Consider the following 14096-nt stretch of genomic DNA (forward strand, 5'->3'; position numbering starts at 1 on the left):
GCCTGCTAAAATACTGTGGCCGACAGTGATTAGAGAAAAACGCAGCTATCTTTGTTGTTACTCCAACTTGTTTGTTTTGTGGTTGTGACGGTGCTTCATATATTTTGCACAACTGTTCTGTCCTCCCTGTTTTCTTGTAGCAGCAGGGAACAGAAAAACTTGAGAGGCAACAACGATGTGTAAAAGTTTTTTTTTTTTTTTTTTTTTTTTTTTAAAAAAAGCCATGTAGATGCAATATTTTAAATTATATTTTTTTTTTTAAAAAAGCCATGTAGATGCAATATTTGAAATGATACTTCATTTTTTAAAATGAGTACTTCTGGAGCACAGTTCCCCCTTAATGCTTGGCTGATAGTGCCTGCAGCCCAACACAGCTGCTGTGCGCTTTCCCAGCAAGCTCGTTCCTTCCCACTTGTGTGCCCAGAGCGTGCGGCTCGCTCGCTCGGCTTCGCCGTGTGTTCCCCCACTCCAGCCTTTGCACGCAGCCCCGTGGCTCCTGCCTGCCTCCGGGCTGGGCCTGGGCCACGGGGTCGTGCCGCAGGTGAGGAGCGGGGGCGCAGTGCTGCAGTGGAGCTCTGCCTTTTTCAGTGGGACCCTATTTTCCAAACCTGTCTGGAAGGCATGTTCCCTAGGTAGCAACGCAGTGGGAAGGCCCCTTTCCTGCCGGGCCTAGGAGCGAGGTGTTCGCCCAGCTCAGCCTCTTGGTAGGAGAGGGCCACGCGACATGCACACCCGTAGCGTGACCCTGTGAATGGGGGGCATCGTCCTGTAGGTGAGCTGAGGTGACTGGGAGTGACAGGAGCTTCCAGGCAGCGGTGGGAAAGCACGCGAGCTGTGATGGTACCGCGTGTCAGCTACCGCTTGGTGGGGGAAGAGGGAGGTGGAGCCCAGAAGGCTGTTAGTTCCTCTCTTTAACGTGGCGACTTTTCCTCCCCTACTCTCCAAACCTCTGCAGCCTCTTCTGGAACAAGTATTCTTTGTGCAGGTGGATGAGTCAGGAATAATGTGGCCCCAGTTTAACTGATTTCTCTCTTGTTAAAGTTGAAACTTTACTGTTTATTCAAGTATTATTTATTACAACTTTTAGCAGAAGCAGATGAATAAATATATAGTCCATCATGGGTTGGTGTGTATGGCGGAGGATTATGACCTGGAAGCCAAGTTCTCTTCCTTGGTTCAACATGATTGATTGGTTGGTCAAGCATTTCTCCCTTTTATTCTCTGTTAAGCTGGTCTATTAAATAGCCATTTTGGAGTGGGGCTTCTAACTTATGCAAATTCTTCAAGGAATTAGCAGGCTGAGCTACTACCTTTTTTTTTTCTTCTTCTTTTCTGGAAAACCTAAATTTTTGCTTTCAGTTGCCAAAAAAATAGGGTGAATAGCAAAAGAGTTGCCTCTGAAACAGGTTATCTGTAATGAGGTTTTTAAAATGCCATTTTTGTAGCATTACAAAATTTGGTCTCCCTGCTATTTTCCTGGTCTGTGTGCTATAGAAGGATGTGCAGTAAACTAGAGAGTTGGAATTGCTGCAAAAGTGTCAGTTATGTACTAAGAGTGCTGTGCTTTGGAGGGAGATATCCAGATATTTCTTAAGATCTTGAAAGCGTGGTATGAAAAATCAGATTTTCCACATTCCCGCTTGCAACTTAAATCCAGTGCAAACAGAGGCCTCTATTTCACAAGTACTTGTTTAACGCTGGCTCTGCTTTTGAGACTTACTGATTTTGGTGTATTCCAGGCCAGGAAAATCAAAGTCACGTTGCGAAAATATCCTCCTGAAATAAGTTATTACGGTTTAATGCAGTTGTAAAGGATGGCTTTTTGGTTAAGGCGCTGGTCTGGGACTTGAGAGTTCAATCTGAGTTCAGTTCAAGGCTGTGACCCTGACTGCAACCGTAGGTACACCAGGCAGTCTTCCTGGGTCACGCTTCCCCACCCAGAAAATAGCGCTTGTTACTTTAGACCAAAGACTCTTACTATGTATGTGAATATAGCAAAGCTATAGAATGATCTGTCCTCAATCTGATTTTTAGTAGCAACTGTAATGTAGGTAATTAATTGTTCTAAGTTCTATATCACAACTGTGTTTCTCTCTTTTACAGTTCACATCATGGGGGATGTGAAACTGGTGACATCAACTCGAGTTTCCAAAACCTCCCTGACACTCAGCCCCTCTGTGCCGGCAGAAGCACCAGCGTTTACCCTTCCTCCTCGGAATATCCGAGTGCAGCTGGGAGCCACCGCCAGATTTGAGGGGAAGGTAAGAAATGGAGATGACGGAGGGCTTGTCCACTTGTTTTTGTCCTTTCCTGAAGCTGCTTAGTTGGCTGCAGAAACAGTGAAATTTCTAATTGCCTCTGCGTTGTAGGACCTTTGCTCCAGAAGAGTGCACCAGTGTACACCTCTCCTGCCAGGCAGTAAGAGGGGGCAGGAGCATTACAAGTCAGCTTGTGAGTAGAGGAGAAGTGAGGGTTCTGCTAAGTGTGACCTAGGTGAGCATGTCAGGCACTGAGCTTAGTATCAGTGGAAAACTGCCTCTAGAGCTGGCTCTAATCAGAGAGGGTATGTATTCTCCTACTGCATATTCATCTCCCTGCCTCCCAAAGCTGCCTCTTTGCAAAACTTCATATGTAACAAAAGTAATTGCTGCAGCATGTGCTTCCTAGTAGTCAAACTAGGAATCTGCAAAGAGAGAAGTTGTGAAATTTTATTTAACTGTAGCACCTGCAATACATGTAGTTAAACGGAAAGCAGAAGGAGTGTTTCCAGAGGAAAGCGTGATTTGTTCAAGTAAACATGTTAAGCCAACAGGGATAAAGCGTGTGGGTGGTGGTGGTGGGGAAACCCCAGCTCCTCCCCTTCCCCTCGTGCTTGGGACACTAAATTGTCCTTATTAGAATCTGTGTTCCCTTCATGCTTCAATCCCCATATCATCTCTTTCTTGTTCTGTTTATTTCCCCATCTTCTCCCTTAGCCCAGATCTTTTTCCTGGAGCTACCGCTTCTTCCTCTTGTCCCTGTAAGCTTCCTCCTGTCCATGTCGTGCTGTGACTGTGTGCTGACAGCTATATCATCTAACTGACTGCAGTCCTAGTCTTTGAAGCGATGAGACTTATCTGACAGAGACAGGAAACTGCAACTGTGCTGTAACAAACCAAGGGCTAAAAGGAATTTGGTAAATTCATAACTTTCAAAACTCTAACATAAAGAGAGAGCCGGTAGGGGGCATCTGATATTTATCTTATTTATTTGTTTATGCAAGATCAGGCTAGAAACTGGAATTTTTCTATGGAAACTGTGCAGGAAAACAATTTTTGAAGTATATCAATTTTTAAGTGGAAAATCAAAACTCAGAAATAGTTCTCAGATTGGATTTCTTTGAGGAAAAGTTGGTATTTTTCATAGAAGCACATACTTCCCATGAAAGTGTTTAAACTAAAGAACAGTTTTCTATCAAACTTCTAGATTTTTTTGAACAGTTTACTTTTTATGGGATTTTTAAGACATCAGTCAGAAACACCCTCTCTGTGTATGATGCTAGCTGCTCGCAATGAGCATTCCTTCACTTACTGTGCTTATCTCCCTTTTCCATTATTTTACCTTGCTTAGTTGCAAACTCAGTTGAAAAAGGACAACATATTGCTCCTGTAGGTGCACCGGTGCACGATAGTGTCCTAATTCTGACTGGTTCTTCCAGATAATACTACACCAGGCAATAACAGTGAAGTGAAATCAAATATGAAGCATGTGGTGTAGCTATGGTTTTTTTGTTTGTTTTTTCTCCACTTTCCTAATTCAAAGCTTGAGTAGGATATTTTCAATTTTTGGTGCACCCTGCAGCCTTTTTATTATTAGTCAAATGGAAGCAACTATAAACTCTAGTTACCTGTAAGTTAGAGTTCAATCACTGCTTTGGTTGGGGAGGGGGGATTGTTTGTTTTTCAGATCTGGTTTTAAAGTATTAATTCTTCTGGGTTTCATATCCCTACCCCCTTTTTATCATTGCCTTGAATGCTGGATGGGTAAAGTCTAAGGGTTTGTTCTAGCAGCTTGGATAAAATACTCATTGAGTAGAACTGACAGGCTCCATGAAGGAACTGAGCTTTGACTGAGGTCTTGGCTTGAACATATTTGAAAATTTAAATTCCAGTTCTGCCCATTTGGTGTTTGAGCATGGCTGAATCCCTTAATTTTCCATCCATAAAATGGGGATTATAATAATACGCTGGCCACATGCATGTCATGTAGATGAAGTAGCACTTTATTGCTTAAAGTGCTTTGTAAGTGCTAAGCATTAAGACTGCGGCTTTGCTGAAATCCATGCGAGATCTGTAATTACTTTGTGGCAAGTAGCATGCGTTGCGTTGTATTCCACTGCTTGGCAAACTGAGATTAGACAGTTACAGCCACTGCCTTTGGCGTTTCAGCCTCTTGCTGCACATGGGGTATTGCCTGGTTTTGGCTCAGTGCAGCTTGCTGCCCTGGGGAGCTTCATTTTGCCTCTCTTAGCTAAGCGCAGCTGAGGAGAAGCATGCAACCCAGCTGTAGACCAAACAGCCAATCTTTATCACTGTGAATCAGTTCCAAACTTCCTGGAATCCAAACTAGCTGGAGGCTGCGATATGAACTTGCATTTCTGGGGGAGGGGGAAGGCGAACAATCTGCATTATAATGATTGGAAATAGAGCGTAATGGAGCACGGCGTGTTCTCCTTATTACTTCGTGCAAGGAAACTGAGTTTTGTAATGAGCATACCACTTAAAACTGTCCGGGTTGTGTGTTATTTGGAATGTAATGTGGTTGGGGAGCTTGTGTTTGGTTCTGTTGTTAATAACTGGGTTCAAATTAGTATCTTGCTTGTGCTCCCAGTCTGGTAACGTGACAGGGTGAGGGGACGCAATGCTACAGGCTGGAAGAACGCTGTCGCTTCCTAACTGCAACCTGGTGAGATTGCAGTCTACATAGCTCATATCATCTGGGTCCATCTTTAGCTGCTAGTACGATGTTGCTTTTTCTATTGCTTAACCATTCCCGAGGTTCAGTAGGACAGTTTTACTAAGATTTAGTGACAGTGATAGCTACTGAACATACTTAGGTTTTTCTGTCCTGGAAAATAGGCTACAGATGTTATGAAGGATTGTTGCTGATACTCCACTTCATCACACAGTATGCGTATTAAACTAGGCTTAAGCTAAAGAAAAATAAAAGTTTTAAAAATGGCTAGACAGGAGATTTTCTTCAAAGAGTTCCTCTGCAGTGGAATGAAAGAACAAACATTTTGAGAATCCAAGACAGGATATAAATCTGATACTGTGATGATCCTGTACTCTCATTAAGTGAACAAGGAGGAGAGAGCCCCAAAGTCAAGCTTTGCCTTTCTTTCCAACAGCATGTAAGATAAGTTGTGTGAAACGGCAATTGAAGATGAAGGACAGTGCAGAAACTGAAAAATTGCCTGTAAACATAGGAAATCTGAGGTAGAAGGGAACTGCAATTCCCGTTAACAGGAATTCTCTTAATCCCTCCACTACCACCCTGGTTTTCTTACCAATATCTCACCAAATTTATCCATATCTGACTGCAGATCTCAGTTTTTCAGTGTGACCTTAGGGTAGAAAGGTAGCTTCTCATCCTTCATGCATGTGAGCACGATTTTGGCCTGGAGCTCTCACTGAGGGGTGGAACCACTTAGTCAAGCGAAGGCAAGGTTACCTTCCCAGGTGCTCCCCTAGCCTCTGCATCTCAGTTGTTCATCAGTCAGTTGCTGAGCTGATTTTTACGGAAACCCTCCCAAATTACTGTGGTGTGTTGTGGCTTCCTAGTTTGTTGGGAGTTGACTGATGGACTGCTCTTCATTGCACAGCATGTCTGGGGTGAACAGTCCAGGGCAGTAATCTCCTGCCTTGTGCTAAGTCATTCTTGCTCAGTTGGAGCCTTTAAGATACTCCTGAAAAAAGGCAGGCCAAAATAATGTTACCCAGCTTTGTTTTAAGTTGTTTGCTTCTCTGTTATATTAGTCATTGTAATACATTATTAAAAATTTATCAGTGCTTTACTGCATTAAATTGTGGTGGCATATCTTTCTAATTCAGTTGTACATCACCAGATTTCATACCTTTCACTGGCATAATAGTGAATCATGATTTCTTTCTTTGCAGCAAATACCATAACGGTTTCTGTGGCAAGTATTACACAGGAGGACAGGGAAATCCTTTCTGGCCATAACACCTAAATAACTACCTGTAAATTATCAGACAAGGTGATACTCTGATGCCACTGATACCATTTGAATTCAGATCAGATAGGGTTCCCTCCCCTTCCTGACCTGACTTTAGGTGATCCTAAATTTCACTTTCTGCAACTGTGCAGGATACTTTAATTACAACACAGAACACATAGCAATGCTGACCCATAAGAACCTTAACTGTATTTCTAGTTTAGAAATAAATTCATTTCAGCCTGTCCCACTTTCCCAGACTTAGATATGCTATTCTATAGCAAAGGTTCAAAGGGTTGGAGTAGACGAGTATGGATGTAAATAATGTAATTTTCCATACAGTCAAATGAAATAAGGCTTCCACAGATTTGCATGGTTTTGTGCCAGCTTGCCTGCCTGATTTCTTAGTATCCTGTTCAGAACATGTATCCAGCCTGATTTCCTGGTATCCTGGTCTTTCAGAGACTGTGGGCTCAGTGACTTAGACTGCAGCCTGCGTTATATCTCAGACTCCATCTTTTTGTGAAGACCTCTTTCCATCTAGAAATTGAACTTCTAAATATTGGACAACTTTATCCAGCTCTACATTCCCATTCGTTTAGAGGGGAAGGTCCGTCTCCCTTGTAGAACCTAGCAGTTATTTAAATACTGCCTTGACTCCACTCACATTTGCCTACACCCCCAGCCTGAGTGTTGCTGTCAGCCTGAGTTGGCCCATGCTAGTGTTTAGGCTTAGGTTCTGCTTTTCCTCGGGTTTGTGAGCCTTCCCACGTTTGTACTAAGATAGCAAGCTAGGCCTCCAGTTCCCTTTTCTGGGTTTAGAGGCATTGAAAGGTTCTGTCATGAGTCGCTGGGAAAACCTCAGAAAGCAGCTTGGTTTTCTGCAGCAGAATAAACCACTGGGACCCTAAAGTCCTGGTGGTGTGTATAGGTGAACAGAGCGGCCATAAGGCCTGGCCCCAGTAGGGCTGTGCACTCTTAACTGCCAACGTAAGCTGTCAGCAAATGTTAGTGCTCAGATCCCAGTTTCCCATGTCCACATTAACTTTTGTATGGGAGGATACTTTGAGGCACAGAGAGGTTAAGAGATTTGTTTAGGTTCCATACAGCAAACTGATAGAAAAGCCAAGAATAGAAACCAGGAATCTTTACTGTTCTCTAACCACTGAACCGCATTTTCTTGATCGTTTCCTCCCTATTTTAAGCTTCCACTTCTGAGACCAATAAAGCAGTCTGCTGCAGCCTTGCTGCTTTAAAAAAAAAAAAAAAAAAAGGGTGGTTGCGCACAACAGTCATTTTTAGTTGATAACTGTGTGATTAGCTGCCCACACTTAACTCAGCTGAACTTAAATAGCAGTGGACTCATTACATCAAAAGCATGGTGTGAACATGTCTGATATGTCACTGAGTATCACGCATTAAAAAATGGACAAGCTCAAAGAATGGCAGTTTCCAACAAACCCTTCCCTTTTCAGAGTGATATTAACCTCCACATTTGATTGCTGCAAGCAGTTAACTAAACCTGCCTTGGCTGCATAAGTGTATAATTTTTGAGGGTAATATTGACGGTCATTAATTTTATGAGTCTAAAGAATACTTGTGCTAAAGCTCTGCTTGAGAAGAACAGCCAAATGTCATGCTACGGACCACAGACTGATTGCCTTGGGGGTTAGGAAAGAATTTCTTCTCCTTGGATGAAGCATTGCACAGTTGGCAACAGTGCATTATGGGTTTTTTTCTACTTCATGCAAACCATGTATGGTCTGTTGCCAGAACCGAGATATCAAACTACTAAATCTAGTCCGGTATTCTGATCTCTGCGAGCTACGTTTCACGTGAGTCATGTATGGACATAGGCGCTTCAGAGCTTGAGTAGATGCTGGATTTAGTAGTTCGGTGTTTGCTCCCCATTAAGCAGTTACTGTCCTGCTCTTCCCCTCCCCTTCAAGTAAGGGCTGGTGAATTGGATGGTAAGTTTTAAGGTAAGCCAGGTCAATGGCAAATCCTGCCTCTAGTTAATGTGCTTTCTAGTTCTCCTTCTACCCCTGCTGTTGCAACACCCTGTCTTTTTTCTTTTTTTTTTTTTTTTCCCTTGCAATAAGTCCAATGACATGTTTGAACTTGCCCATTTCTGAGCTTCTCTTGCTGCTGGGGGTTGCACAGATACTGTTTGAACCAGGTGCCTGAAAAAGTAAGCTGAGATCAGGTAGGAAGAAATAGGAGGGAACGGGGAAGTTAACTTACTTGTTCTGTGATAAAGAGAGACCAATTTATGTGGTGTGTGAAGAAATAAAGGGTAGAAAGAAGTGTTGAAGAGGAAAACTACCACAGCATTTTAAAATTTGCATCTACCTGCTAACACAAAAACTGAGATCTCACAAATTTATTTTCTTCCGGCTTCCACACCATCGCTGAGTGGCAAAACCTTTGACATCTTCTTTTTGCTTTGGACTTAGGGCAGCAATGTGCACTCCAAGCCTCAGTCGCAAGCACTCCAGAAGTATGCCTTAATTATATTGTATGTCTAGATTTGAGGTGGTAGAATCTGAAATGAGAGAAGCCCAGATAATGACAGAGGATGAGGACATGGCACAAAATCCTTTGCTGTTGCCATGAGATGTTCGCTGTTACAAAATGTACTGCTCAGCTAATTGCATGATGCTGATGGTGGTTTTGGATCTGTATTTTCTGGAGGGATGACTGCTCTGGACCCCATGAGGAAGGAACTCAGGAAGGATCCATGTTTTTGTGGGAGACAGTTGTCTGATGAAAGCGAACACTGGAGGAGAGGTGGTGGGAGGAGTTGTGCTGAATCTGTAAAACTGCTGTGCACTGTGATACACTCAGAAGCCTGATATGAAACATTGAGGCATGGGTGTTCCCCCCCGTCACAACAGAAGCTGTTGATTTAACTGGAGGTTTTACTTGATCATCCTTTCTACATACTAGTGAGCATTCTGGTAAAATAAATAAAAATCCACTGTATGTTCAGAAGTTGCTGAAACATTTTGTGTCAAATAGATATTGGAGGGTAGAAAGCTTGAAGGCTTTTCTCCTACTTTGAAAGTAGGAAAATAAACACAAATTAGGTGGCCCTGAACAGCTTATTGCACATCTTTCTTCTGTTGGTGTTATCTGCTGCTACTTCATCTTCCTTTGTGTAACCTGCCTCACATTATACCCACTTACCACAGTGCTGGTTTTAGCAGTTCGCATATTCTCGTGAATAATGCATGCATTATTTTATACCTCTGTATTGACATAAAGAAAAAATGGCTCAGAAGACATTCAGCTTTAGACAACATGGCCAAAGAGTGAGTGGCTGCTCTGCTGGAGAGTGGTTAAAGTGGGATTCAATCAAAACTGCTTCCCCACAAGGTACCATCTGGCTCCAGAATTATGCAAAGACCCTTGCCTTCACCAAGTGACACATGCACCGACGTGTCATCATCCATTTTCTCTTCCTTGCACATCATGTGGCCTTCAGGGAAAAACTACAGAAGCAGGAGCAGCTGCTCAGGAGTTTGGACGAGAGTGGTGGTCTGCGTGCTCCGGCTCTGCCCCTCGGTCTCTTCAACTCAGAAATTCCCACCGGTCTCCCTGTCACCTATGGCCATGATAGTTATATTCAGGACTTCCCAGGTAGAAGTATAGGAGCATGCTCTGTGTAGCATGTGTGCAGTAAGTGTGTCCGACAGTTCCCCAGAAACACTGACCTTACTGCGCTGTCCCATGCCACCAATCTGAGCGTGCGCTGAGGCAATAGCCATGATTTCCGGATGCTTGGCAGCTCAGTTTGGTCAGACCTTTTGCAGAGTTGTTCCAATCTGCCAGATGTTCAGAAATCCCAGACAATGCTAAGAATCCGTAAATTCCAACCAGATAAAATTTCTAAGCGGAAAAGAAGCCATGACTGAGAAAGACTGGACATACAATATGCCTACTCTTAATCACCATTTCTCAAGGTTAATTGTCTATATAATGGAGCTTATTCTCAGTAACCCACCCACCCCCAAACTGTGGAAGAAATCCACTGTTTGCCACTATTGTGTTTATTATTCTGTTTTCAATCTCCTTTCCCACTTAGTCTCTGTCCCAGCTGGTTATATATAAACAATCTGCTGCTCTGTGCAGTACCAGGCAGAATGGCTCCCTGTTCTTGGGTGATTTAAGAACTACTGTAATAATTAAAGTAACTTCAAAAAACTGATTTTTTTAATAATAATGGTCATACTAGGGTTAGACCCTTTTAAGGGCCATTCAACTAATGTAAATATGGAGTTAACAAGAATCTCTCCAAACTGGTGTTGTTTTAGCTCAAGCCAAAACAGACATTTATGCTGCTCTTGGCCACCTCTTTCACTTTCTTCCTTTACTTTTTCTTTAATGAGTTTCCAATTATTTCAGATTTTGAGGTGGAAGCAGTTAAAATCACATGGCAAACCTGACAATTAAATGCTGTGTGATTTAATTGCATCTGTCTGCTCCCGGTTTGAGGGCAAGGGCCAACAACTTTTGATTCTGGAGAGGTTATTGTAGAATTCTATTTTGTGATCACCCGCTACTGTGATATATCATCATCAAGCATGGCTATATATCAGCTGAAGTTGTCAAGTATGTCTTACCATTAGGGTTGATTTTGAAGACAATAGTTTTCTTTGGCAGGGATTTCTGAACTTGTGATTTTTCTATAGTCCTCAAATATAAATCAAAGAGAAATTTCTTTAATTATGTTTTGAAAGATTTGCAGAGGAAAAGGAGATATAAAATGTTTGTATTGTGGTGTAAAGGAGGTTCAGTCTTTTACAGAAGTAGTGATGGAATAAATACCAAGAGTAATCATAAAGTCTGCAATGTAGCGAAGAGAGGATAAAAATGTCCAAAAAAGGAATAAAAGAAAATCGAGATATGCCCCAAGAGAAAGAGAGCTAATCGGCATATCCTAAATAGCTGGACAAAAATAATATGTTCAGAAATTGAGGTTGTGTAAGTCAGGGTAGAAGTGGTCAGTGTAATTCTTCTTGTTTTTGTTTTTACTTGTCCCATGATAGTTAATCATAAATCTCTCAAATTTCAACAAAGTCTTATTAGATTCTTCAATTCTGCCTTTAACTTGAAAAATATCATCATCTTTTCCAGGCCAGTTTCCCTTCCTCTGGGCCAGGGCATAAGTCTTTGTTGTGGTTAGTTCCACTGGCAATCAAACTCATCGGGTAGCGTTGGGCTTTATTTAAATAAAAGTTCTTAGCAGAACATGAAACATGACTGCAACTTATCATTATGATGCCTAAAAATTGCTTGTTTAGGGGAATTGTGCATTTGGCTCCTTTCACAGTTATAGTAGATTGAAAACTTAAAGAGGAAGACCTAGTAACTGGAAGTACTGGAGTAAGAGGAATGAAATGGGGAAAGATTTATTTATTTTTTTTCTCCCCTCCAGAGATGTCCCTTGCAGGGAAGAAAAAACAACTTTAAATTTTCTCTTTCTAGCTGACAAAAGAGGTAGGGTGGAATACTTCTCATCAGATTGTGTATTCAGCTAACTAGTAATAGGTTTGCTTTCTGTGATCGTAAGTAAAGCTCCTGCTTTGTTTCAGGGCCTTGCCTTGATCTGACTGATGTGACCACAAAGGTGAGCGAGGGGGTTCAGCACCCCGTGCAACCTTGGTAGCACGTTCAATAGCAAAGTAAATGTGGCTGTGAGAGTTTGCCTGACCTAAATTAAACCAAATTGTACTTGTTGATATAATCCTGCTTTTCCCACCTAGAAAAGAAAGTAGTTGTTAATAGACAGGAAACATGATTCACTTGAAATCTTTGCAGGAGGCCACATGCGGAGAAGGTTTATATTCACACCCGTCATCATTCACTGCTATTTGTTCAGTCCGCACTCACTCTAGCATTAGACTCCAAAGCTAAAAATTTCTGCTCTTGACATGTTACTTGGCTCTGTTCACTCATGAGTGGAATATGAAGTTTGGAAACCTACTGGGCACCCCCCCCCCCCAAAACAAAACAAAAAAAACGGGCAACATACTCTGCCCCCCTTCACCCTCCCGTGGGTTCCCTGGCATTGAAGAAGTGCATGCTCAGTAGAAGATAACGTTTTCTGTGAATCGTGTACAACTCAACCTGTTCATGAAGGAGAGAAACTAGGCTGTAAAGCTAGTGTAAAACAATCCAGACCATTTCTTAGTCTCCTGATTTGGCCTTCTAACTCTCAGACTTCTTCCTTGAGGAGTGTATTTCATAGAAGAGGTGCGCTAGACAGATGAAGTCCTAGTCCCCACACATGCAGAATGGAAAACCTTGAGATGAAGAAGGGTGAACCCCAGCTGCTTCTCTTTTTCCAAGGAGGAGCTCACAGGGAAGAGGGTTATTTATTTATTTATTTATTGCTTCTGGAAGCTACACTTGCAGTGTGAAAAATGAAGTGTTGTCTCATTCTAGAAAGAAATGAAAGTCTGTTGTTTATTTGAGGAAAGAAATTCTCTAGATGTGCCAGATACCTGGAACACAACCATTTTCGGACTGCTGTCACATGGCAAGATGAATGAAGCTACTTCTGTAGTTCACCAGGGCAGCTATGTGGGGGCCTACCATACTATATCTGAAGGTGTCTTGTGTAGGAAATAAGCATTTGAAAAGGAGTGAGACTGCTGTCTGGGGTGGTGGTTGGTGCGGAGGAAGTAACTGCCCCTGCTATTGCTGTCAGAACTCATGTTTCAAAGCTCTTGGCACTAGTATGAGCCAGAAAATCAAGGCATTTCAGTGACTGGTTGTCCCTGAGACGAGCAATCCAGTGTAAATGCCTTGAACTGCCAGCCTAAATATGTTGAATTTATTTTTCTATGAAACTCAAGAGCTCATTTTCATTATATGTGGGTTGGAGTATGTGGCAGTACCCTTCCTCTCTCCCTGCGGTCAATAATCTGGTAGTTAGAGACTGAGATTCCTGAGATTATAGGAAACCTGCTTTTTGTCCTTTTCAGACTAAAGTTCAAACCCACATTTTCAACCTATTTGAAAATCTAACTGTCAAGTTAACTGGTTATGTTGGGTGGAAGGTTCTCTAACTCTTTATGGTGCAGGAGGAAATACGGCCATCTACCTCAGTGACCAATTTTCCAAGGACTGTTTCTATATTTAAATTAAATAGTTACTGAAAATGATATTAGAGATAGTCCTACAATCTGGGCCTCCAAAGTCCTTCTGTGAATCTATCTCCAAGTGACTTGTCCAAGGCCTGCTAAAAGTCAGTGGTAGAGCAATGAATTAAATTGTGTTTCTTAACTCACAGGTTAGTAACCTGACCTGGGGGCTACCCATTCCACATTAAGGATATGTTGCAGTGAGATCCTTGAAGTGAGGTAATTTCTTACACGTTTCTTCTTCAAAGGGGTTTTAGAAATATGCAGACTCTGCATTAGCAAGTGAACACCTGGAAATGTTTCATTTTCCAAAAAAAAATCAAAAAAAAAATCATCTGTTCCTAGTCTTTCTGGTGATGAAGGTGATAGCTTTATTCTCTGTAAATCAGTGCATTGCTGTAAACCTGCAACCAGACAGAACAAAGCAATCCTTGTCTCCTGAAAATACTTTGGCCAAGAGAAACGAGGAATCGGGAATCTAACCTGGCGCAAATTCCAAGCAAAGTCAGCTTTGCGTGTCTTAGTCACTTAGATAGAGATCTTTGCCGTTCATGTGCAGAATGAGGTGAAATGGGGAAATAAATTCCCTCATCTACCTTTCTGAATTTCCCTTGCTTTTCTGCACCTTTTCATACTACTATAATAAATGTTACTTTATGGAGTATATTATTCATTACAAATACAACAGTTGAGCTTACTAAAACAGTAATTAAAAGTCATACTGTATG

General features: G+C 42.0%; 1 protein-coding gene across 6 annotated transcripts in view; it reads left to right on the top strand.

Moving 5' to 3' along the window:
- Positions 1-14096, top strand: part of MYLK (myosin light chain kinase) — a 227901-nt gene that overhangs the window by 65904 nt on the left and 147901 nt on the right. For all 6 annotated transcript variants that reach the window (XM_026082130.1, XM_026082135.1, XM_026082133.1 and 3 more), the window contains one exon: positions 2104-2261. In XM_026082130.1, the coding sequence (XP_025937915.1) occupies positions 2112-2261 (150 nt within the window). In that variant the 5' untranslated portion in view covers positions 2104-2111. The remainder of the gene's footprint in view (positions 1-2103; positions 2262-14096) is intronic.

The sequence above is a fragment of the Apteryx rowi genome, unplaced genomic scaffold (assembly GCF_003343035.1).
Source record: "Apteryx rowi isolate R43461 unplaced genomic scaffold, aptRow1 scaffold_57, whole genome shotgun sequence".
NCBI classification, from domain to species: Eukaryota; Metazoa; Chordata; class Aves; order Apterygiformes; family Apterygidae; genus Apteryx; species Apteryx rowi.